The sequence below is a fragment of the Chelonia mydas genome, chromosome 3 (assembly GCF_015237465.2).
Source record: "Chelonia mydas isolate rCheMyd1 chromosome 3, rCheMyd1.pri.v2, whole genome shotgun sequence".
Taxonomy (NCBI): Eukaryota; Metazoa; Chordata; order Testudines; family Cheloniidae; genus Chelonia; species Chelonia mydas.
This window is the reverse complement of record NC_057851.1, coordinates 110,773,783-110,796,726: the sequence shown is the minus strand read 5'-3', so window position 1 is coordinate 110,796,726 and position 22,944 is coordinate 110,773,783. Positions and strand designations below refer to the sequence as shown.

General features: G+C 39.3%; 1 protein-coding gene across 4 annotated transcripts in view; it reads right to left on the bottom strand.

Annotated features, from left to right (window-relative positions):
* MTHFD1L (methylenetetrahydrofolate dehydrogenase (NADP+ dependent) 1 like) overlaps positions 1-22,944 on the bottom strand; it is a 243,645-nt gene that overhangs the window by 5,654 nt on the left and 215,047 nt on the right. For all 4 annotated transcript variants that reach the window (XR_006289653.1, XM_037894986.2, XM_037894985.2 and 1 more), the window contains one exon: positions 5,610-5,718. Coding sequence is in view for 3 of the 4 variants with exons in the window: in XM_037894986.2 (XP_037750914.1) it covers positions 5,629-5,718 (90 nt within the window). In the remaining variant the exon portion in view is untranslated. The remainder of the gene's footprint in view (positions 1-5,609; positions 5,719-22,944) is intronic.

Here is a 22,944-nt window from a genome sequence, read left to right as displayed (position 1 = left end):
AACAACAATTAAGAAAGCAAACAGAAATCTGGAGTGTATCAACAGCAGAATAAAGCACAACTCACAGGAGATAGTTATGGCAATGTAACAAAGGGGCTGGCAGGATCACAAGTGAAGTATTGTGTTATAATTTTTGATGAGGTAGTGTCTACCACCCCCAATTTGTAACTGGATCCCATTGTGATAGGTACTGTATATGGGGATAAAGATGATGGGGAATTTGTTAAATCTAACAGGTTGAAGAGGTGAGCACTGCTGTTGACTTGCTTTGTGTCACCTGTTTCTCTATTTAATATATGTGAGCCCATGGTGAAAGGATAAGTAGGCTTTTTAGAAATTCAAATAAATATATTTGTGGAGTCGTATTACAGGGATTCTAGTGAAGAATTAGGAAAGATTCAGAAGGGGCATAATCAAGAGTCACCGTGGTTATCATTATGTGGAAAGGTTATTAAAATGGGCTTAGAGGATGAAGCTCTGGCCCATTGAAGTCAATGGTAGGTCTGCCATGCAGTGGGGATACGATTTCTTCCAGAGTCATTAAAAATCTGAATAGGACATGACTGAACTTCTGAGGAGTAAAATTTCTAGAGGGTAACAGATACAAAAGAAGGGAACTGGGAATGGAAGTGAGACAATGTGTTGGGAAATTTTGCTACACTGGCTGTAATTAATGCATACAATGCACTAACAAAGGCAGCAGATGACTCTACAATGTATTCTCAAGGAGTTATGTAGGCAATTAAAAGACACAAACATGACAAGTACATGCAGAAGCTGGAAAGGTAGAAAGACCATAATAGACTAAGTACAGTTTAGTTAGTCTCTCTTTCTCTCTCTCTCTCACACATATCCTGCTTTAACAATCTTTCTTCCTCACATGTTCTTGTCCCTAATTCTCCATCTCTCCCCAGGGTAGCAATATAAGAAGAGTGTACAATCAACAAAGGTTAGCAGTACAGTAATATTTGGATGTAAAATCAAGGGACAATTCTAAAAATGTGGATTTGTATACATGGAGATTTTAGATTCTTCTTTCAGAGTAACAGCCGTGTTAGTCTGTATTCGCAAAAAGAAAAGGAGGACTTGTGGCACCTTAGAGACTAACCAATTTATTTGAGCATGAGCTTTCGTGAGCTACAGCTCACTTCATCGGATGCAACTGTTTTCTTAAGGGGGCTTAAAGTATAGGAAAATGCTCTGTCCCCACCCATATTCAAAGGCCCATCGTGGGCAAAGGTAAACTGGATAAGTTCCCGCAAGATCCAGGCCTCGTCTACACTGCGGGTGTGGGGGTGGGTGGGCAGGGGATCGATCTAAGTTACGCAACTTCAGCTACGTGAATAACATAGCTGAAGTCGACGTACTTAGATCTACTTACCATGGTGTCTTCACTGCGGTAAGTAGACGGCTGACACTCTTCTGTCGACTCGGCCTGCGCTTCTTGCCCTGGTGGAGTACCGGAGTCGACAGGAGAGCACTTGGCGGTCGATTTATCACGTCTAGACTAGACGCGATAAATCGACCCCCACTGGATCGAACGCTGCCCGTCGATCCAGCGGGTAATGTAGACAAGCCACCAGACACATTGTGTGTGTATGATGTTGCTAGGTAGTGACATGATGTACTTGCCTCTTCTCTCCCTGTGGCAAAAAGATAGTTTCTTCTACAGACCTCCAAACTCCTGCTGCCTAAAATGCAGGATAGGTATAGACTGCAAGGGGAATAAAGGTAAAGTTGGAAAGAAAGGGGAGGGGGAAGAATGACAAAAGGAGAAAAAAAGATTTCAAGAACCTCTTTTCCAGGTGACTATGTCTGAATGAATACAGGCTAAAACTCCTCTCAAATGGTTTTATATTCTCTGTCATCAGGCAGTTGTAGTCTCCTGTTTTGTGCTTCCTTCTGGGTTTGATGCACCTCATAATGCCTTGCATAAGATGACCTAGGTTAACAGCTCTTTAGAAAAGCTGCAGGAGTGTCACAGTATCAGTTCTTTATGCTGCAAAGCATCCTGCTTCACCTCAGGCCTGGAACAAAGGGTAAAATGCAAGAACATGACTGACAGCTGGGGCTTTGCCTGTCACAAGAACTCAAGGACAATGAAAGAATGGAAGTCTGGTAACTGGTAAGAGGAGGGTAGATACAGGAGACACCTACATTATCTAGGTTCAGAAGCTGGACCAGAAGACAAAGTGAAAAGGGCTTCTTGCCACCCATAGCATGGGATCCCTCTAGCCTTCTCTTTCCCAGGATGGGTCTGATTCTCAGATCCTTCCAGATCCAGAGCACAAATAACTCAACAGCTTGCTCTTCTTCTAGTTCCTCCAGCTGGCACAATTGCCTTTATCTAGCCCAATGCCTTTGGCTGGTCTCCCTAAGAATCTCTGTAGTGACGGTAGACACCCGTTGCAGAATTTCTGCTTAGGGAGAGAGTGTTAGCTTCATTAAGCAGTGGATGTTGGGTGGGGCAATGATGAGTGATGAAGAATTATATGGTAGTGGGGAATTAGCTGACTCCCTTGAATGCTTGTTGCCAGATTTTTAAAGGCTTGGGTGTTTTTTAATGGTTCACGGTACTTTTTGCAAAGAAAGTGTGAAGTTGTCCTTTGCGCATTGGCTGCATTTGAATGAAAAATATTTTCAACCTTGACTTTTTTTCAATTAATTTTTTGGTTAGCATATACTCTAAAAATTCATACAAACCCCAAGCTACACTACAGTACACACCATGACTTGTACTATTCTGCAGAATCTGGTGACAACTATCACCAGCTTTATTAACAGTATTGACAAGTCAGGCAGACTGATGGAGTCCAAAGCTTAGCTCAGTATTAGCAAGGCATACCAGAGAATTGTTCTAGTAGCACAAACTTTGCCTGTTTGAATATCCTTATAAAGCCTCATGAGGTTAAGCAATGTGCAGAGTGGGATACAGAAGGCACATTAGCACAACTGTTCTCAGCTAGGCATGTGTGTTTATAATGAAACAGCTGTAGTTCTTGGACTAATCTCTGAATACTTTACAATTGCCACATCTTAGCTGGCAAAATACAATATTCCTGTAATTTACATTATACACTATGACCACAACAAAAGAGTTTCAATCAAGCAGACAGAAAATTACTGTAGCTGTCATCATACGAACACACCCACGCATACCTCCGTGCAGTCCATCTGCCCTTGGGGCAGGCTGCTTCAGTGCCGAGACCTTTCTCATGGGTGAAAAATGAACTCAGAGAATGATTCTTGACTAGGCTAATATATAAGTCAGTTTACGATAGCACATATAATTTGTGGTGGGAAAAAAATGAGAAATCAAAATTGGGGGAAGGTTTTTGTTTTTTTTAATTCTGCCATTTCTCTTATTTCCCTGTCTTTAGCTCTACTACTTTTTTTTCCAGGTCCCTAGAAAGCCTAATGAACTTCTTATTCAGACCTCAGCATTTTGGGAGTGAAGGGAAGATGCACAAAAACCCCATAGGATCTGACCCCAGAGGTGCTGAATGCCCATTACTGTCATTGGAGTTAATGGGCCCTGCGTATCCACAGCACTTCGGAAAATCAGAACACTTATTAGGTGCCTAACTGTAGGTACCTACGCTGGAAAAGCTAGGCCCATATTTTTCAACATATTATCGTCAAAATGTCTTCAGAACTCAAACTCACAGGGTTCTCTCCTCATGTGGTTGATATTACCAGCACATCCCCAATAGATTCATAGCCTTCCTGTTATAGGCTGGGATGCACATTACTCTCAAGAACCTGATTAGAGTTTAATTTACTGGCATTTCCTCTTCAACCCCAAAAGATACCCAAGCTGATTAAAAAAAACCAAGTTCAACATTTTCACTTTGTATATTACTCCAAAGCAAAGTCCCTTATAGTGGGAGGAGAGTTTCTTATTTGTTTTCCAACTACTGTTCTTGAAGATGTATTTAGCAAAAAGGAAAACTCTTTCTTGCCCTTTGGGTATGATGGCCTTTAACAAGACTAAAAGTAGCAAACATAGTGCTTGAACCACTTCACTGAAGAAAGCACACGTGTCTGCGTATAGGTCTTACCTTAGGATTCTGCTGTCATTTTAGATTGTTCAAAGAGGATCACATACCACTTTCTAAGCAAATATCCATCTCGTTTATAGTGTTGTTAATTCCTCCCAAAATAACAGGGTATGTACCAAGAACTGCTATGCATAGAGCTACACAGCAGTAAATAGCCAACGGCACTTAGTACATAAGATAATTGTCTAAACCTATCATTTAACTTTCAGTCTAACCAGTTTTTGCTGTAATAGAAAGAATACAGGAAAATGTAAGAGTCTGCTCTGACCAGATTGAAGGATACTATCTTATAGCATAGGCATATGAACAGTTAATTTTGCTTTTTTGGGGTACTTGGGGCATACTAAAATGAAGTAAACCTATTTATCCTAAATATAGGGCAGACAAAGAATAGCTAGAACGTAGTGTCACTGAGAAGAATCTGAGAGTTACCATCTATGATATACTGAATCAGTAACAGTAACAAAAAAGCCACATTAGTTGATTTTATACAGGGTTATTATGTGTAAAGAGAGGCAATATTCTACACCACTTGGGCATGTTCTAAGCCTCAACTGGAGTTCTGAATTCAGTTTTGGTAACCACTTTGATTTAAAAAGATGGACAAGCTAGAGGAAATTTAGAGTAAAAAGGATGAGGGGCTTGGAAAATGCACCTTCTCAGGAAAGATGAAGAGCCCTGGATTTGAAAAGTGTGCAGAAAAACAAATGGAAGAAAAAAAGTCTTCAAATACATACAATAAATATATTGTTTGCTGTGTTGTAGCCATGCTGGTCCCAGGCTATGAGACAGACAAGGTGGGTGAGGTAATCTCTTTTATTGGTCCAACATCTGTTGGTGAGAGACAAGCTTTGGAGCTCCTCAGAGCTCTTCTTCAGGTCTGTGAAATGCAATCAGATAGCTGTGACATGCTAATGACCTTTCCCATACCCGAGGAAGAGCTCTGTGAAGCCTGAAAACTTGTCCCCTCTTTCACCAACAGAAGTTGGTCCAATAAAAGAGACTATGTCACCCACCTTGTCTCTCTCAAACATATTGTCATATGATAGAGAGGACAGGGATCAGTTAGTCTCTGTTTAAGAGGACAGAACAAAGAGTAATAATGGGTTTATGATGTGGCAGAATTTTTTCTGGAAAAACTATTGGGAAAATCTATATAACAACAAAAACAGGCGGTGAAAGGGAATCACCATCAGAGGCAATATGCAAGGTTAGACTAGACACGTCTATTAGGGATAATTTCAGAAAATAAAAGCTCTGTTGACTGGCCCTGTGGAAGGCCAGATGCTCACCTGGTATAGTTTGACATAGCTCCATTAAAGCCAATGGCCAAACCAATTTATACCAGTTGAGGACTTAGTACCAGCTATTACCATATATCCATACAATATGATGCAATAATGAAACAAATATTTCCCAAACCTCAATACTGATTCCTTGGTGCATCAATGACAAAACCTCTACCAATTTCTTACTCTTGGAAATAATTAGTAGTTTTGTAAAGTGAGAAAGAAAACAGCCCATTAAACACCGTTATACATTACCCACCTGAACTTGGACACCTCTCTCAAAACAACCCTTTTACTTGCTCTGTGTCTGGATCAAGGTCAATGTCATAGAAGCAAGGCCTTGTAGGAAGTCCTGGCATGGTGCTCATCTGTGGGGACAATAAAATAAAGTTACACTCCTGCAACTGTAAGCGGATAATCACACTGTGCATATATACCTTTGACGGAGTGAAAGACTAGATTGTTCTTCATGCACTCAACTACAGCTGCAATTTTTTTTTTAAATGTCAAACCATCTGCTACTTCAATTTATTTTTTAAATCTGAGCCTACGAGAGACAGGAAAGGGGGAAAATAAAAATTGTCACACAGTTTAAGGTTGTAAACTGGGAAGATGCAAGAGTAAGCTTCTTCACAAAATGCAGACACACTGGATTTCTTTGTGCCTCTGAGTATTTATCCATTTAAAGTTATGATACCAGGAATTTTGTAGATCAAAGTAAAGGGCAATACTACGTGAATTCTGCTGGTACTACACACGTTAAACTGTGGGTCTTTGTGAATGAAAGCGGCACATGGCAAAGGAATTAACCTTAACACCTTCATGACTATGAATACTTAATTAACACCAAGCGTGAACTGAGATGATTAAAATAATTATGGGTGATTCCTAATTCATCATTTAGGAGTTCCCAGCTCTTGGGCTCCGTGCATTTTTCCTGAGAGTTCCCAGCACCATGAAGTTATAGAGCTTGTAGTGAGCACTACAATGCACTAAAGCAGTAACAGTTACAGAGAAGAGCCAATCCCTATATGTTGGCTGAAATATAAAGCCACAAAAGCCTGCTTATTTCTAATTACTGGTAATTAAGGCCCTGCTCCAGGATAGCACTTCAGAATGCACGTAACTTTAAACAATGTGAGTAGTCTCAAATACTGCTTACTTCTAGTTTCAACTGGATTAATTATGCTACTATTATTTATTATCTGTATTGCAGTAGCACCTTTCAAAAATCACTAAGTGACTTAGGAGCCCCACATGAGATGCAGGGTTCCTAACTGCCTACGTCTCATTATGCTCCTCAATCGCTTTTGAAAATAGGACTTAAGCTCCTAAATCACTTAAACACTTTTGAGAATTTTAATCCCTGTCATGGACCAAGGCTCTGTACAAACATGCAACAAAGGAATGGCCCTTGCCCCAAGGAGCTTACAATCTAACTAAGGCTACATCTACACTACAAGCTTGGGGTGTGATTCCCAGCTTGTGGAGACATACTCACTCTAAGCTAGCGCACTAAAAACTGCAGTGTAGCCAAGGTAGCCCAGGCTATCTGCCCTGAGTACAAACCCGCTCACACCCTGAGGGTACATGCTCAGTGTGGCTAGAACATGCTGCTGGCTGTGCTACCCTGTTATTTTTAGTGTGTTAGCTCAGACCAGAGCTAGCACGAGTATATCTGTGGTAGCTGGGAATCACACACTTGGCTTATAGTGGAGACAGAGCCTATATGTGCCTAAAGTTAAGCATGTGCTCAAGTGTTGAGCCTATTTGCATCAAAATTTTATTAAAAACAAAAAAAGAAGATCTATAGACTTTTGAGGACCAGGATCTCAGCTAGGATAAATCAGCATAGTTCCACTAAAGCCAATGTTCAATCTGGCCCTGAGGGTCTCTCCTTAAAATAAATTTATGTATCTGCTAAGGAAATGACATTTTCTCTGGCCACAGTGAGAGCAGCACCGGGCTGATGGGTCTCAGAAAAGGAAAACATACGCCTGCTATTTTAGCCCCAGAGAGCCAAATTTAATGGCCCCTCTCTGACTAGAGTTGTTTCTATTTCTCTATAAAAGTCAACTGGTTTTAATGCATATACAATGATCTAGTTAGTATTACTCAGTGCTTTCACTGCACCTTTGCTCTGAAATTGAGTTTAGTATTACTATTACAATAGCGGAAACGAAATAACAATATCACTTAAGACGTCCTCACAGAAACTTAAATACCCATGTATATTATATGAAGTAACTCCACTTTCCCTCCTTGCGTTCATCTCCTGGAGAATGGAGTTCAGTTAACATGGATTAGTGATATATTCTGTCTTTTTCTAGACCAACTGCTGACGGGAAAAGAAAATTCAGACTCATAACATTTCCTAATTAAAAAAAAAAAGTAGTTCCAATGTAGTCATTTGTGGTCTTTTATTACATTACAGGGATCTGAAACCCCGCTAGTTTGCATTAAACAGAGGCTCTTACTCGAAACACAGCATTGTGTAATTACATATGTATTGTGTTGGCTTGGCTTCTTGGGGAATGTCGACACTGCAATCTCAGGTCTGACTGCCGCGCTGGCAGATGTACCGATACTAGCTTTACCTGTGCTAGTACAGCTAAAAAGAACAGTGTAGACATAGCAGGACAGGCTTCTGTGCGGGCTAGCAATGCAAGTATGTATCTAGAATCTGTGGGGTGCTGGTACAGCCCTAGCTACCACATTAACACTGCTATGTTAAGCCATGCTAGAAGGGGTATGTCTACCCAGGCTGCAATCACACCTCAGATTGCAGTGCAGACATACCCCGAGCTAAAATCTGGGATTAGTTTAATATTGTCTTTTCTCTGGGGATCATATCCTGCAGGGATGCAATTGCAGGGGGTGCACTAATTGGGATAGCAGGTTTTTTCCATTTGTGACTTCTCAAATTTAAGGACTTACCTTGATATGAAACTGCCTTAATAAAATTTACAACATTACATGCATAACACCTCCTCTGAGACTTTGGTTTCTGGCTGTATTGGAGATGGCCTTGCTATAACCCAGAGAAAGTGAGCTCCCAAGTTCCCTATAATTTGTAAAGTAAATCTACAGATATGTACACCCAAACACATGGACAGTCTTCATTCACTCTATATAAACACCACATCCTAACAGAAATAACATTCTTAAAATCACCGATTCTAAATTAAAGTCAAACATTTCTTTAATTAGTTAATACCGTGGGCCAGATTCTCTGCTCGTATAAATCACTCAGAGGCCACTAAAGTCAATGGAGTGATGCTGATTTATACCAGTTGAGGATCAGTGTGTTCTTCTAATTCCTTGCAGAGTGACACCCAACATAACTTTCATTAATGGATGACAAACATTTGAGTTTTCTGAAGTGTGAATTCCAAACACTTTAATATTAATGGAGGAGCTGTAACTCTTCTGACACTGAGGAATGAAGTCAACATAAGGAAGTGATATCAACTGTATTAAAATCCCTGCTGCATAAAAAAGTATATTTTATCTAAATCACAGTACAGAAAACATCTTTTGCCTCAGTGGATCACAGAGTAAAACTGATATGCCTTGTCAGTTTCACCATTGCCCACAGTTCTGAAGAGCAATGGTGAAACAGTAGATTCTCTGCTGTTGCCAGTTGGATGCACAAATACTTTCTGCATGGCTGCATATTCAGAAGCAAAGCTCCCTCCCCTCCCCTGCCTTCTACTTTAATCCCGCGCTGTACTCTTTTGGGAAAATGTTTGAGAGTTTATAGGCTGATCCCAAACCCAGCAGGTAACTCAGGAGCCTGAAACCTCATGTACAGAGGGTCTTGTTAATCTACCACTGGTTGCTACACATGCTGTACCTAATAAGTGGATAAATAAAAGACTTAAGTCTCCAAGGCATTTTCATCTTAAATAAACACTAAATTGACACTAGTATTTTAAAAGTAAAAAATAGAAGCAGATAATGGGCTTTGAAAGAGCAAATTCTCCTATGAAAACAAATCACTTTGGTAATTAGCCAGTCTTCAGCAGGAAAAATGCACTGAAACAGCAAATAAGAATTTCACACTCCTACAGTGCCTTTCATGCACACCAGATCCCAATGTGCCTCATAGTTTACACATCACATATACTAGACAGGGATCACTTCACCCACCCCTGATATTCAGTCACCTCTAAAATGTAATGTGTCTGCTAAGTAACACTACACAGCAAGGGTACAAAAACAGGTTGGGGTAAGTAGCCATGAATAAGAATGTTATCCAAATGAAATTACAGGTGGAATTTAGGTAGGCAGAATAAAACTACCAAAACTGGAATCTGAGCAAGACTACGCTTATCACATCTACTCTTGCCAAAATTGCAGTGGAACTTCAGTAACCACGGGTGGTGTGGACTTCAAGTTTAAACTCTTCATTCAATATATCTGAATGTTTTCTCCATCCAAGAAATCTCATCTACCAAGAATTCACACAGCTTTTAAACATCTGCTAAGAAATGCAACAAGGAAATTGGGGCAAATTTGTAGGAACTCACTTGGACCACTACATTTCCAGTAAGATATTTGCAATTCTCTACAAACCCCTGAAACCTTTCTTGTAACTCTGCACTACAGCAAATAATCCTTTTGAAACATTTTGTGATAGGTGCAACACTTGTGTTGATGGCTACACTATTATGTGCATGTAGTTACAGTACTACATAAACAATAAGATTCGGAGGAAAAAACAATATGCTTTAAATATAAGTTATTGTGGGGATTATGTTAATAATTATACTTGTTAGAAACCAACACTGGCAAAAGGAAAGCATGATTTTAGCTGAAAAAGGTCTAATACCACCACTATCTGTCTTACATATTTATGATGTTGGAGTTTCATACACATACCTAGACAAAAAGGTAGAAGGATATTTATGATTCCTTACAAGAGCAGGGTGTCAATTATTCTGAAGGAAGCTTCATTAAGGGGGGTTCTCAGAAATGTTGCTAATATTGAGCTACATGTAATTTTCCTTTTTGGGGAAGGGTGGTAAAAGTTCATTTAGAAAGTTGGGGTGGTAGTACTCTGGTAGTTTCTGCAAATCTCCAATCTCCTCAATCCCAGTCAACCATATTTTAGGCCTTGGTATTGGACAAAAAATGCTCTGGTTGAGTTTAATGATTAATTCTTAGTGATCACAGAAGATAAAAGGTTGGATTTTCAAAGCCCTCAGCATTAGCCTAACTCTGCTATCACTGAAATCAAGGGGAGTTTTACCATTGAGTCCCAGAGTGTCTTCTGCTGATCGTTATGGATGTGACAGCAGCCTTTGATATCATTAACTGCGAGGTATTGCTGAGATGTCTATAATCCCTAGAAGAGTTGGATTAACTCATGCTCCATGGCCTCTGTTCCTTTCTTCATGAGAGGTCCCAGAGAGAAACTTTGGACAATTAATTGTGGCACTTCTAGAACTGAATCCCACTGACCGCTAGCAAAAATAACATTTTAAGCTATTTACTTTTTCAGACTAGTTAAGTATGTGTGTTTGTTGGATACGTCCACTACAGATAATTTGTTATTTGTGTAACAGATTTTATTCTTGCAATAATGTCTCAGAAAATTTAATCAACACATTAAATTATTGTTTACATACAGATCTCTATAGAGGATACACTAGTTCCTTGCCAAGAACTGGTTGGAGGTTTTTTGTCAGTTTTTAAAAAGGACTTATTCCATAAAGAGGAGCTTATTTACCAACTTCCTTCGGTACATATTATTCAATCAATAGAATTGATCTAAATATCTATTGTATATACAGGACTTGGCTGTGAAGCTCAAAGACAGTCAATGACAATACAGAAAAAAGGATGAGCCATTTCTGATTCTGTTTTCCTCCATATTACTGGTACTTCACTTTTGCCCAGCATTGCTGTCACATGTGCTATACTATGTGCTAAGTAATACAAATTAAAATCTCAATCTACCTGCATTTTAGGCATTTCTAAAGTGCTTATTGCTACAAGAGTTAGGCACTCTTTGAATAAATAAATAAACAAATAAAAGACACAGGTACTCACCTACAGGCAAACTAATCTTCTGAAATCACAGAGAAATGTATTGGAGTTAATGTGACTATGTAGGTGAGTAAATGTTCACCACTTACCCCCTTACCAGCTTGACCCCAGTGCAAAGGGCCAGACAGAAGGCCTGCGTACCATTTAAGTCTCACCTAAAAGCTAATCTGAAGCTTTAGGTGATGCATAAGGCCTAGGCACAGCATTGAATTTCACCCCAACGTGAGTAACTGTTGCACAATCAGGCTCTGAGGTTCTGTTAACCAGATTTGTCAAGGTTTCCCAACAGGAACTATTTTGCTTAGCTTCCTTTTTTTATTACACAGCTGCCTATCAGTGCTGGACATAATCTGTCTCTTATTTCCAATATATAAACAAATAATATTAAAAATCCTTAGAGGACCTGACAATGCCATACCATATTAGCACAATGGTATGATTTTAAAAACAGATGGTTTGACAACAAGCAATTCATGTTTAGTGTCTTTCAGATACAGTTCAACATCTGTCTGCTTTACAAACCTGCTAAGATCTGTAAATTAGAGGAAAAAACCAGAAGATTATGAATCTCAGACAAAGAGTAGAAACTAAAAGAATACAGGATATGAAAAATCTTTGAAGAACTCAGTCATGAAATTTCTCCTTGTTGCGGTTTATGGAGTTATGTTGCTCCCACTGTGGAATCTGAGTTATTCACATTATCTAATTGTGTCCTTTTGCTAATTAAACAATCTAAGACAATTCTGAACCCTTCGAAACTTTGAAATTGTACAGAGAGCAGATGATGTTTCTCAAGGGAACACAGTAGACTTATAACTTGGGATAGTTTATCAATAAAATCCTAAAAGGGAGGATTGTATATTCTCTACCCTCTCAACTAAAATCAATACAAGAGAAAAACTCAATTTATGAAGATCACTGCGTGCATGTGTTATGTTTAACGTGGTTATATTATTACACATAAAGACACGGGCAGCTCCTAAACCAGGGGTACTCAAACTTTTCCTGTCATGCCCCCCCCCCCCCCCACCATGGAATCTGTCCATGCCCCCTACCCTCCTCCATTACTGCATAGTTGGCTCATCAGAGGAGCTTGGGCTGCAAGCAGAGCTGGAGGCTAAACTTGGGATGGGGGAGGAGCTGGGGCTAGAGGCTAGAGGCAGAGCTGGCCTGGGGGTGGAGAGGAAATGAGGGCAGAGCTGGGCTGCAGGTGGCGCAGAGGGTGGAGCAGAGCTGCGGCTGGGGCCGGAACTGAGCTGGGGTCAGAGTGCGGCTGGGTGGTGCTGCCTCCCTGCCTCCCATGGGGGCTAGCCCAAGCCCTGCTGCATGCCCCTGAACGTTCCTCCGTGTCTCCTAGACCACTGGAGACCACTGTCCTAAACTGATGTAAAGGATCTATGGTTATTTACACCAGCTGAGGATCTGGCCAACAATTTTCTTAGCCTGAATTACTCACAATCTTAATGTCTGTGAAAATAAAGAGACCTCATTGACCAGAAGCAATCGTGTAGATCCTTGATACTGCAAACACTTACACACATTTTTAACCTTAAGCATGGGAGTAATCTCATTGACATCCATCAGACTTGTACATCAACGCAGGTCAATTTACAGAATTGAGGCCCTAGAAAACTTCAAAAATAGCTCACTTTTCCAATAAGAAAGTAAAATAGCATAAAAGTGAAAGCAGAATGCGAGTAATTAAAAGAAGAAAAGCAATATTTAATTAAAAGAAATACAGCTGATATGGCTGGCTTGAAGCAATAGAGGAAATATATACCTGCTAAGGGAAAGGTGTAGAGTTATCCCCAAGACAGAATTAGTTCTCTTAAGTGACCTTCAACCTGCCTCTTAAAAAAAAAAAAAAAAAAAAAAACACACCCTCAGATTGGAAAAACACATGCATAATGCAGGCAAGTTGGATCTTTCTTGGAACAGAACCAATGGTTTTAAAAAACCCTAATAAATGTAGACTTAGAAATGACATTATTTCTCAAAAAAGCTATTGTACTAACTAAATATTTTAAAAATATAATTTCAGCATATGTTTCAGTGCCTCAAAACAAATATGTAGTTTATGAAAGTTGCTCAGCAACAATTTTTAGTCAGTGCTTAAAATAAAAGTTTATTTATAAGGTTTTATGAAGATTTGTCCAAACCTGGTAATATTCAAACAATAAAATGAAGTTCACATTTCTTTTTTGGGGAAAGCTTAATGTAAAAGAGGCTTGTTGCACTCATAAGTCTCAGAACAAGACACTTAAAATGTTAATTCCTCCCCAAAGAACAAAATAATGCTTAGAAAGAAGACCCGCAACTTTAATCTCACACTATTGTCTGCAAAGAAGAGCTCTGCTTCACTGGCATGTTGCCTGATTTTAGGTGCTCACTACCGCCTGATATCAGTTTTTCCATTGATTTTTTTCTCTGACAGCTTCTTAAGCAAGGGGGCTGGGCCCCCACATTTGAGGTGTGCTGAAGTTGCTGTGCCTCAAGGAAGGATTGATAATCTCTGGCAATAAAAGAGAGACACATTCTTCATCTGCTTTCGCCATCCATCTGGAGTTTAAGATATTGGTTACATTTCAGAAAGCCCTAAATGGCCTGGGACCAGCCTACTTGAGTGATCACCCCTTTCTCTCAATGTCATATTGTCACAGTTCCAGTCAGTAGGTTGCTTGAGCTGGATTGCTCTTATAAAAAAGAGGGGATGACTGGCAGGGCTTTAGGACTCTGGAATTTGCTTCCCCTTTGGTCCAAATTAGTCCAGATTTTGGTGACCTTTTGGGAACACCGCAAAAGACATCTTCGCCAGGCTTTTGGAGAAGGCTCAGGCTAGAAGATGATGGAAGGGCAGAAAGAAGTTTTTGTAGGTATATGGCTGGCTGAGTTCCTGTTGAATTTTAACACAGTTGAGATTTAAATGTTATTGTCAGTGAGCATATTAGGGAACCTGGAGGCTTGGATGGGCATCTCTTTAGTTATTTCAAGAAAAATAAATAAATAAATAAGTGAAGTGTATGGATAGAACTCAGAGGTGAGTTGGGCGAATCTCCCTCAATAAGTAAAATATATTTGTGCATCACATACATGGCAGCAATTTCTCTAAGTTGAATAACTCTTGCATTTTCATCTTTGAAGATACAAAAGTACATCTGAAGCTGGGGAAAATTCTCCCCCTAATCACAATACAATACTAACCTTTTAGGCTTTACTGGAAAAATAATCACCTACTCTGAGATTGTGTGGGTCAAGTGTTCAGATGCAGCTTCCAAATTTGCATGTCTACTTTGGGGACACACAATTCTCAAAGTCACTTGTCCTAATATTATTATTTATCCACAGCAGCCACAATATTCTTGGATGCTTTACAGACAATACAGAAATGTCGCCTGTCCTGAAGAGCTAACAGTCAAGGACAAACATAATGCAACAAGTGAGACCTACAAACAGTAGGCAGAGAAATACGGGGATGAGAAAACTAGGGTTACACATATGAGGTGACTTGCTCCGAAGTGTTTCACAAAATTTCTCCATCACAACCCACTAAAATCCCCTTTCAGAACAACGTACTCCATTACCCAACCCCCACATCCTCCCTTACCATTCAACTACCCTGACTCCACATAGCAACTCTGGGTAGAAAGCATCTATACCTCCCATGAATGATCATCCTCTTCCCTCAACTTCACTTCTAAGAGCAGAGCCTCCACGGGCTGTTTCCATTCCTGACAAGTTGATCAGAAAATGCAGATAAATTCTCTCAGGAAGAACTAGTCCATCGGAGGTGGCAGGAAAGAGGGTCCTATCCCACACGGCTTCAGGGAGCATGGGTATCACTGATGCTTGGTGGCCTTGGGGTATTGTCCCTCAATTATCTGAATCATCTGGTGACCAGGACCAAATGTCAAGTTACAGGTTCATTGACATCACAGGAATCCAGAGGCTGACAAGAGAGAATTGGATAACAGTTTTCAAGTACATAAAAGGTTGTTACAAGGAGGAAGGAGAAAAATATGTTCTTAACCTCTGAGGATAGGACAAAAAGCAATGGGCTTAAATTGCAGCAAGGGCGATTTAGGTTGGACATTGGGAAAAACTTCCTGTTAGGGTGGTTAAGAACTGGAATAAATTGCCTAGGGAGGTTGTGGAATCTCCATCATTGGGTATTTTTAAGAACAGGCTGGACAAACACCTGTCAGGGATGGTCAGATAATACTTAGTCCTGCTATGAGTGTAGGGGACTGGACTAGATGACCCCTCGAGGTCCCTTCCAGTTCAGTGTAACTCCCCTCTTCCCTGCTGGTATCCAGGTTCCATAGAAAGAAGTGTTCTGGGGCGGGACTATACCCTGAGCCCTGCTAGTGTAGCATCTCCAAACTAATTTTCTCTGCATTTATCGAAACCTGTATATTTGACACCCACTATTTTCCCACAAAGGCCACCCATCTATAAATCAGGTATCATGGAGGAAAGTCCAAGTCGGCACTCTGCTGCCCTACTATGGCATTTTGGTTAAAAGCCTCTTATTTTCACATGGAATCTCAGCTGATTGCTTCTGACAGATTGACACCTCTGCTGAAAATATGAAGCCTCTATAAATCTTAGTAGATGAAGGAAAATGGTAGCAGGTAATTGCATAAAGCAGACGCAATGTGTGCTCAGTACTCAGTAAATTTCACTCCTTCCAGTTACTGATGTCTTGGGAAAATGGCCAGGTTCACCTGCCCCTAACGGACATCAAATTTCAGCACTGAAAAACCCAAGAATAATGCAAAATTTTACTGAGCAGAAAAATATGTAACTGTTGATAAAGTGACTCCCTCAGGTATAGTTAACTAGATCCACCAATCTCTGAACTGATGCACAGGTTTCAGAATTCTGAGGGTATACTATAAAAAAAATGAACTAGTTCTGTACAATGTCAACTTCTAGGTTACCGAGAGAGGGGCAGAGGACCAGCTTGCTATTTTTTTTTTTTTTTTAAAACACAGTCGTGTTTCATTTTTAATCCTGACAACGGGTTGATTACATGGTCTCATACTTTAACTTCTAAAAGTACTTAAAAAGAGCTAGTGGCCATCTATTAATTACCAAAAGGGTTGCAGTCTTTTGGAAAATATCTGAAGTGAGAGGTCTTCATGAGAGGGGGAGATAGAGTTGTGTTCATCATGTTAATCTCATTTCAGCAGACATTACCTAGCTTTCAGGACAATGGAATAATAAAATTCAGGATGCAGATTTCACAGAACAGCTCGATTTCTCTGTCTTTGTCATTATTTAGTTCTTATGAATGGTGCCTAATTGAAAGCTCCAGAGACTGAAATGTTTTTTTAAGAACAGGTGCACTGCAGACAGTAACAGCATAAACTTCTCCACCACTGCAACATCAGTGTGCCTCAGCCTTGACCAGGGGATCAGCTCTAGACATCAGAGACTAGTTAAGTCTCCACATCCATGTGGTTTAGTGATGTGAACACCTATCCATTAGGAACCGCATTGACACCACCAATTTATTTTACATAAGCCATGAACAGCCACCAGATGGTAACAATTTAAGTCACTAGTTGCCTGGACTAACAGTTTAGAGGTGTTTTTCCTCTTCCTTTCCTCTTAAAATAGTAAAGGAACTGAAATAAGACCCTTGTGACTCTATAAGTGAAATTAACGGAAAATACACACTCATACAAACAGCCACTGATTTTAAATGTGGACAGGGAGATCGCTTATTGAAAAACAACAGTTTTGTTTGCCTCATCTTTGTCGCCCATCCAAACTGTGGGTTATTGCATCACTGATCAGAAACACAGGACTGAAGGGAACTGCTTGGTCTTAGAGTCCGGTTCTCTGCTAGTGCAGACAACCCTGACATATACTACCATTCAGATGTATTTATAGAAGGGAATAATTTTCTCCCTCAGCCTTCATTCTGCTAGACTAAACAAGTCAAACTCTTCCAGTCTCTTCTCATTAGACAGGCCTGTCATTCCCCTGATCATCCTAATAGCTCTTCTTTGCATCTGTTCCAGTCCGAATTCACTTTTCTTGAACATTGGTGACCAGAATTGTACACAGTATTCCACATGAAGTCTCTTAACAGTGTCTTGTAAAATGGCATTCATACTTCTTTCTCTCAACTGGAAATGTGTCACCTGATACATCCTAGAATTGCATTTGCCCTTTTTGGTGCCGATGTACCATAACACGCTGCTGGCTCATACTCATCCTGTGATCAACAAATAAATACACCCAGGTCTTTCTTCTCTTCTGTCATCTCCAACTGATGAGCCTTCTACTTTATAGTAGAATTTTTTTTGTTATTAGTCCCTAAGTGCATGACTGTGTGCTTTCTACTATTAAATTTCATCCCACTTCTATTATTCCAGTCCTCATGGTCATCCCATTCTTCCTGGGTAATATTCCTATGATCCTCTGTATTGATGATGCCTTCCAACTTGCGTCACCAGCAAATTTCATTACCACACTCCTACTTTTCATGCCAAGGCTATTGATGAAAATATTAAATAAGATCAGTACCAAGACTGATCACCGAGGAACTCCAACAGTAATCTCCTTCCAGCATGAAGTTCTCCTTTCATCGTAATCCGTTGTCAGCTCTCTCTTAGCCACTTCCTTACCCACTTTACAATTCTCGTCCTAATCCGCATCTTCTGCAGCTTAATTTCCTATGTGGTACCATGCCAAATGCTTTATTGAAGTCCCGGACAGATTAAATCTACCACATTTCCTTCGTTGGAAAAAAATCAGTTTTCTTATCAAATAAACAATGGATCCCATATCTAAAGAAGTGGAAATACTGTCTTCTCACCCCCACTAAAAAACTGAAACTTTTCCATAGCTACAACATATTTCAACTTTATTTTATTTTTAGTCCTGGATCAGTAATAAAGGTATAATACTCTTCGCCATCCAGTGTGGTAACACATGGCGTTCTGTGTCTGTGCTACATATCATGCCCCAAGCTAAGTGCCTTTTCTAAAGACTAATTTCCTCCATTTTTTCCATGACTTGTAAGCTTTAGATGAACTCATTTTTAACTGAGACAATCCAGAAAGGAACCAATTTGTCTGGACATATGAACAGTAAACTGTTGACTTCTCAGACTCAGTGAACTGGATTCCCTAATGGGTATTCTCCTAAGTATATCACAGAACTGATAACTCTGTTGAATGTCAAGTTCTGCCATATCCCTTATACCAGTCCAGATCGTACAGCAATTCCCATTGACAAGTAGGTAGAAATACAGAAACAAACTATAGCTCTGCTGAATGTCAACTTTGCATGGTAACTTTTTCAATGTTTTGTTTCCATGGGATATCATCCCTGATACAATATGCTCTCGTTGTTTTCTTTCTGCTCTCCCTAAAAATAAAATGAGCGTTTTAAAATCTATATTATTTTTTTCAAAGTAGTCAGACACATTATTTATATTGTAATAGCACTGAAAGGCCCTACTCGGGATGGCGTTCTATTATGCTGAGTGCTGCATGAAGGCATGGTCCCTGTCATGAAGCACTTAGAATCTAATTAAAAACAAGGCACAAGGGACTGTGACAAAATAGGGGAGAAAGAGGATGACAGTAACAGTTTATGGGGTTGCACAGACTTGCACTGGGCAAGACTTAATGGTTCCAAATCAGGTACAATATTTTATTATCATTTTAACAAAAAGATAAGATATTAGTTGGCTGACTTCCTGTAGAACCCATGGCAAAAGTGGGACCAGAAGGAGAGGAGGGGGTAGTTCCATGAGTAAAGGACAACTGGTTGTGGGACAACGAAGGAAGCGATGCTAGAGACTGGCAACTGGTGGAAAGGAGAAAGCAACAAGGACAAATATGTTGAGAGTGTGTGTGGGCAAAGTCATGAAGGGTCCTGAAGTTGAGGACAAGAAGTTTGAAATTGCAGTGGAAAATGGGGGGCCAGTGAAGATATTTGGGGGCTTGCATGTGATATAGTCAGCATGACAAGAAAAGAGGAAGATCTTAGCAGCTGGAGAGGGATGACCGGGAGTTAAATCAAGGAGACCGGTGAGGGTGTTACAGAAATAAAGACACAAGATGAGGAGGCCCTAGACAAGAGGTTTAGTTGAGTGAATAGAGAAAAGGTCACTGTTTAGAAAAGTTATAATGGATAAAAGCAGAAGGAATTGGACATGGCCTAGATGAAGGGGGCAAGGGGGGTGGGGGTGGGAGAGAGAAGTCAAAACTGGGCCTGGTGACAAGGAGAATGGTGGTGTTAACAACAGAGAATATGGAAAGCTTTGGAGAAAGTTGTCATAGGAGGAGGGGGCCAAGGACAGATCTCTATAGTGTATTAAAAAAATGGATCCCCTTCTTTTGGAGAATCTTATGCTTACACCACTGTGGGTACTAAGTGGAGAGACCTGTAACGGAGATGTTGAAGGAATAGAAGAGAAAGAGAGCGTGTGAGCGCTCCACATATAAGATTCAGAATTAAAGCTTTTTTCTTTTTAAACTCTGGATAAACTCTGACTCATGTTTTTGGCTTTGTTCCTGCATTCTAATTAAGAGTGAGATATCAAGATGTTTAATGACTGCAGTCTGTTGAGTAGGCATATCTATGTGCCTGCTACATTGAATGATGAGTCTTGTCTGTTTTCTGATACATGAGCCTGGAGGTGAAAATGAAGCTATGAAAATGAGCAGTGTTTAAGGTAGAAAATTATTCATACTACTATTTTAAAGGTTTTCAAACAAAAAGACCTTTGCAATTTCTATTAGTGGATGACCAGCTTATTTTACAGCCATTTTTAAAACAGCTGCGATGAATCTACATCCTGACACTGGCAAAGTATTAATAATGTCCCCACTGCACCTGATAAATGTGGTAAGATTGCAGAAAAACTGCAGGCTGTCTTGTAGCTGGTGCCTATTTATCTACTTAGTACAAAACAAATCTGCCCCTTCCTTACCCAATTAAGGAACGACAATCTTCTTTTCAACATATGGCTGAAATCTAGAGTTTCTACATAGCCTTACTGGGAGTTTGAACTGCCAGATAGGAATCAAGTTAATGGCCCAAAGGGCAGACAGCTAACGCATTAACGGAATCACACTCTCTGGATATTTCCTGAATAGAAAAAATGGATTCAAGAAGAAAAGAAAAAACATTTTAGAAATTCTAAGTGTGATTGAATTCCCTCATCACTACAATATTCATATCAAAACTTACTTTAAAAAGAGAGAGAGACTAAAATAAATACTCTTATTTTCTGAACACATGCTGTGGGAAAAACAAAATGCCATTAGATATATTTAATTTTTGGAAAACAGTTTTTTTTTTTTACAGTATTCTTAATACTACAACCAGGCATTTATATATAAGCTTGGCAGAATTCGATTAAAAGAAGTTTAAGCTTTATAACCATTAAAAGAAATTGTCAACAGCAGATTTCAAAATATACAAAAGTAAATATCCTTAAATCAAACTGTAATAAGTTCTCAAGTGGATTTTTCTTACTTTGTGTATCTGTCAATTCTGATTATTATTGATGGAAATTTTTTGTGTTGGTTTGTGTGTGTACAGTGATATCAATGTTCATCAACATTTACTGATAAAAATCAAACCCCTCCAAGCCTACAGTTGTTTATTTTTAAAGTACTTTACAAACATGAAATAATTAATCCTCAATACACCTGAAGCACAAGTAAATAGAATCCCCATTTTACCAAGGGGGAAAATGAGACAGAAGGATTAATTGACTTGTCAAAGGCGACAAGAGGAGTCAGTTTCATGGCCGAGATTAGAATTTAGAAGGCTTCCTGTCCTGGGTTCATACCATTAAAATTTGCTATTTATTATGTCAGAAAAGTCCCCTTCCCCATGCCTTCTATTATATGATGAAAACAAACAGGGTTCATCCTATGAAGTCTTCACATCACAATTCATCAATAAAGAAACCCTCTCTGAATCCTTGCACCATGAAATGAAGTACAATGCTTGAACCTCTACTATAAATTACTTTTTAAACCATTGTTCATATTATATAAAATAAGGGGACTATATTTTCCTGTAAATAACCAAGGAATGTTGTTTAAACAGTATTGTAAAATCAACATTTGGAAACCCTCATTTTTGTATTTGTCATGGTGTCAAAAATGAACAGATGCTCTGTGAGGGGTGTCAAGTGTTTTAATCCAAACTACAGAAGAATGATAAGACAACACAGTTACATTCAACACTGGTATGTAAGGGTTTAATGTTAAAAGGAGGAAAACTAGTGTTTTCTTGTATTTATGACCACTTCTGCAAGCTCCAAGTCTCCATTTTGTGAGGACAGGCATTCTTATGTTACATTCATATGTAACAGAACAATAATACAGTAGGAACTTCTCCATCCTCTCTTTGATGATGACATATTTTGCATACTCTCTTAATGTTTTAAGCCTTGAAATGGCTTAAAGTACATCCAGCATAAATCATAAAATGTTATTAGCTTGCAATTAATCTGATAATATGGGAATTAAAATAGGGTTAAAATAAAATATCTACAATGCTAAGCTAAACAAACTAGTAAATAAAACCATAAGCTGTTATTTATTCTTATGTCACAGCCTCTGGCTCCACTTAATCAAAACAAGCAAGTTTCTAATAAACTTTCAGTTTTGGCAAACAAATCGTTTACAACTTCACTGCTTAGACACAGGCATAACAGAAACACAACAAGCCAAAAACCATCTAAAGTTCAACTTGCCTCTCCTTACTCCCCTTTTTGTGACCTTGGTGAATGAAAGCTTCCCATAATGGCACATTCTCAAATAATACATTACTCAAGGGTTTAAGTAATTTTGCAGCATGTTTAAGCAGAGTGATGCCATCAACTTACTATGTATTTTCCCACAGAAGCCAGCCAAGAAAGTCTATGGCATTTCCAAATACATACTCTCTGTATGTATTAGCGAGTATCCATGTTCATAGCTAGACATCATTCCGAACAATCAGGATTCTTGTGTATTACTCGCCTCATATATGTATTTTTAACTGGGGGGGGTGGGGGTGGGGGTTTTTTTTTACACTTTATTCTCACTCTATCTACTTCTCTTTCACTGCACATTATTTAAATGTAAAACAAGCACAATTTTTACAAAAGTTACTGAACTAAGAGTCCTGGAGACTGAGATTTTATATTTACAGAAAAAGTGAATAAAAATATCAGTTCACAAATATAGAGAGGTTCTCTACGCTGTTCTACAAATGCATCTCAATCCTTTATCTGAAGAGAATAGCTGTCCAGTGGTAGGGTAGCTAATCTCCACACCTACTCAGGCCTCTGCTTCTTTGTTAAGACTGCTAATAAGGGTGACAATTTTGGTGGTGTTTTTGGTAACAAAGATGGCTATTGACTGGAAACTAGACTGAGATATAATCAACTGAGTTCACACAGGGTCACTAGGCAGACTATGAATTATAACATTCAGTCAATCACTGGCAGCGATCCAATCAATGATATAATTGTAAATGCTTTTTGCTCCCCTTCCTTGCTTTCTAGATGTATG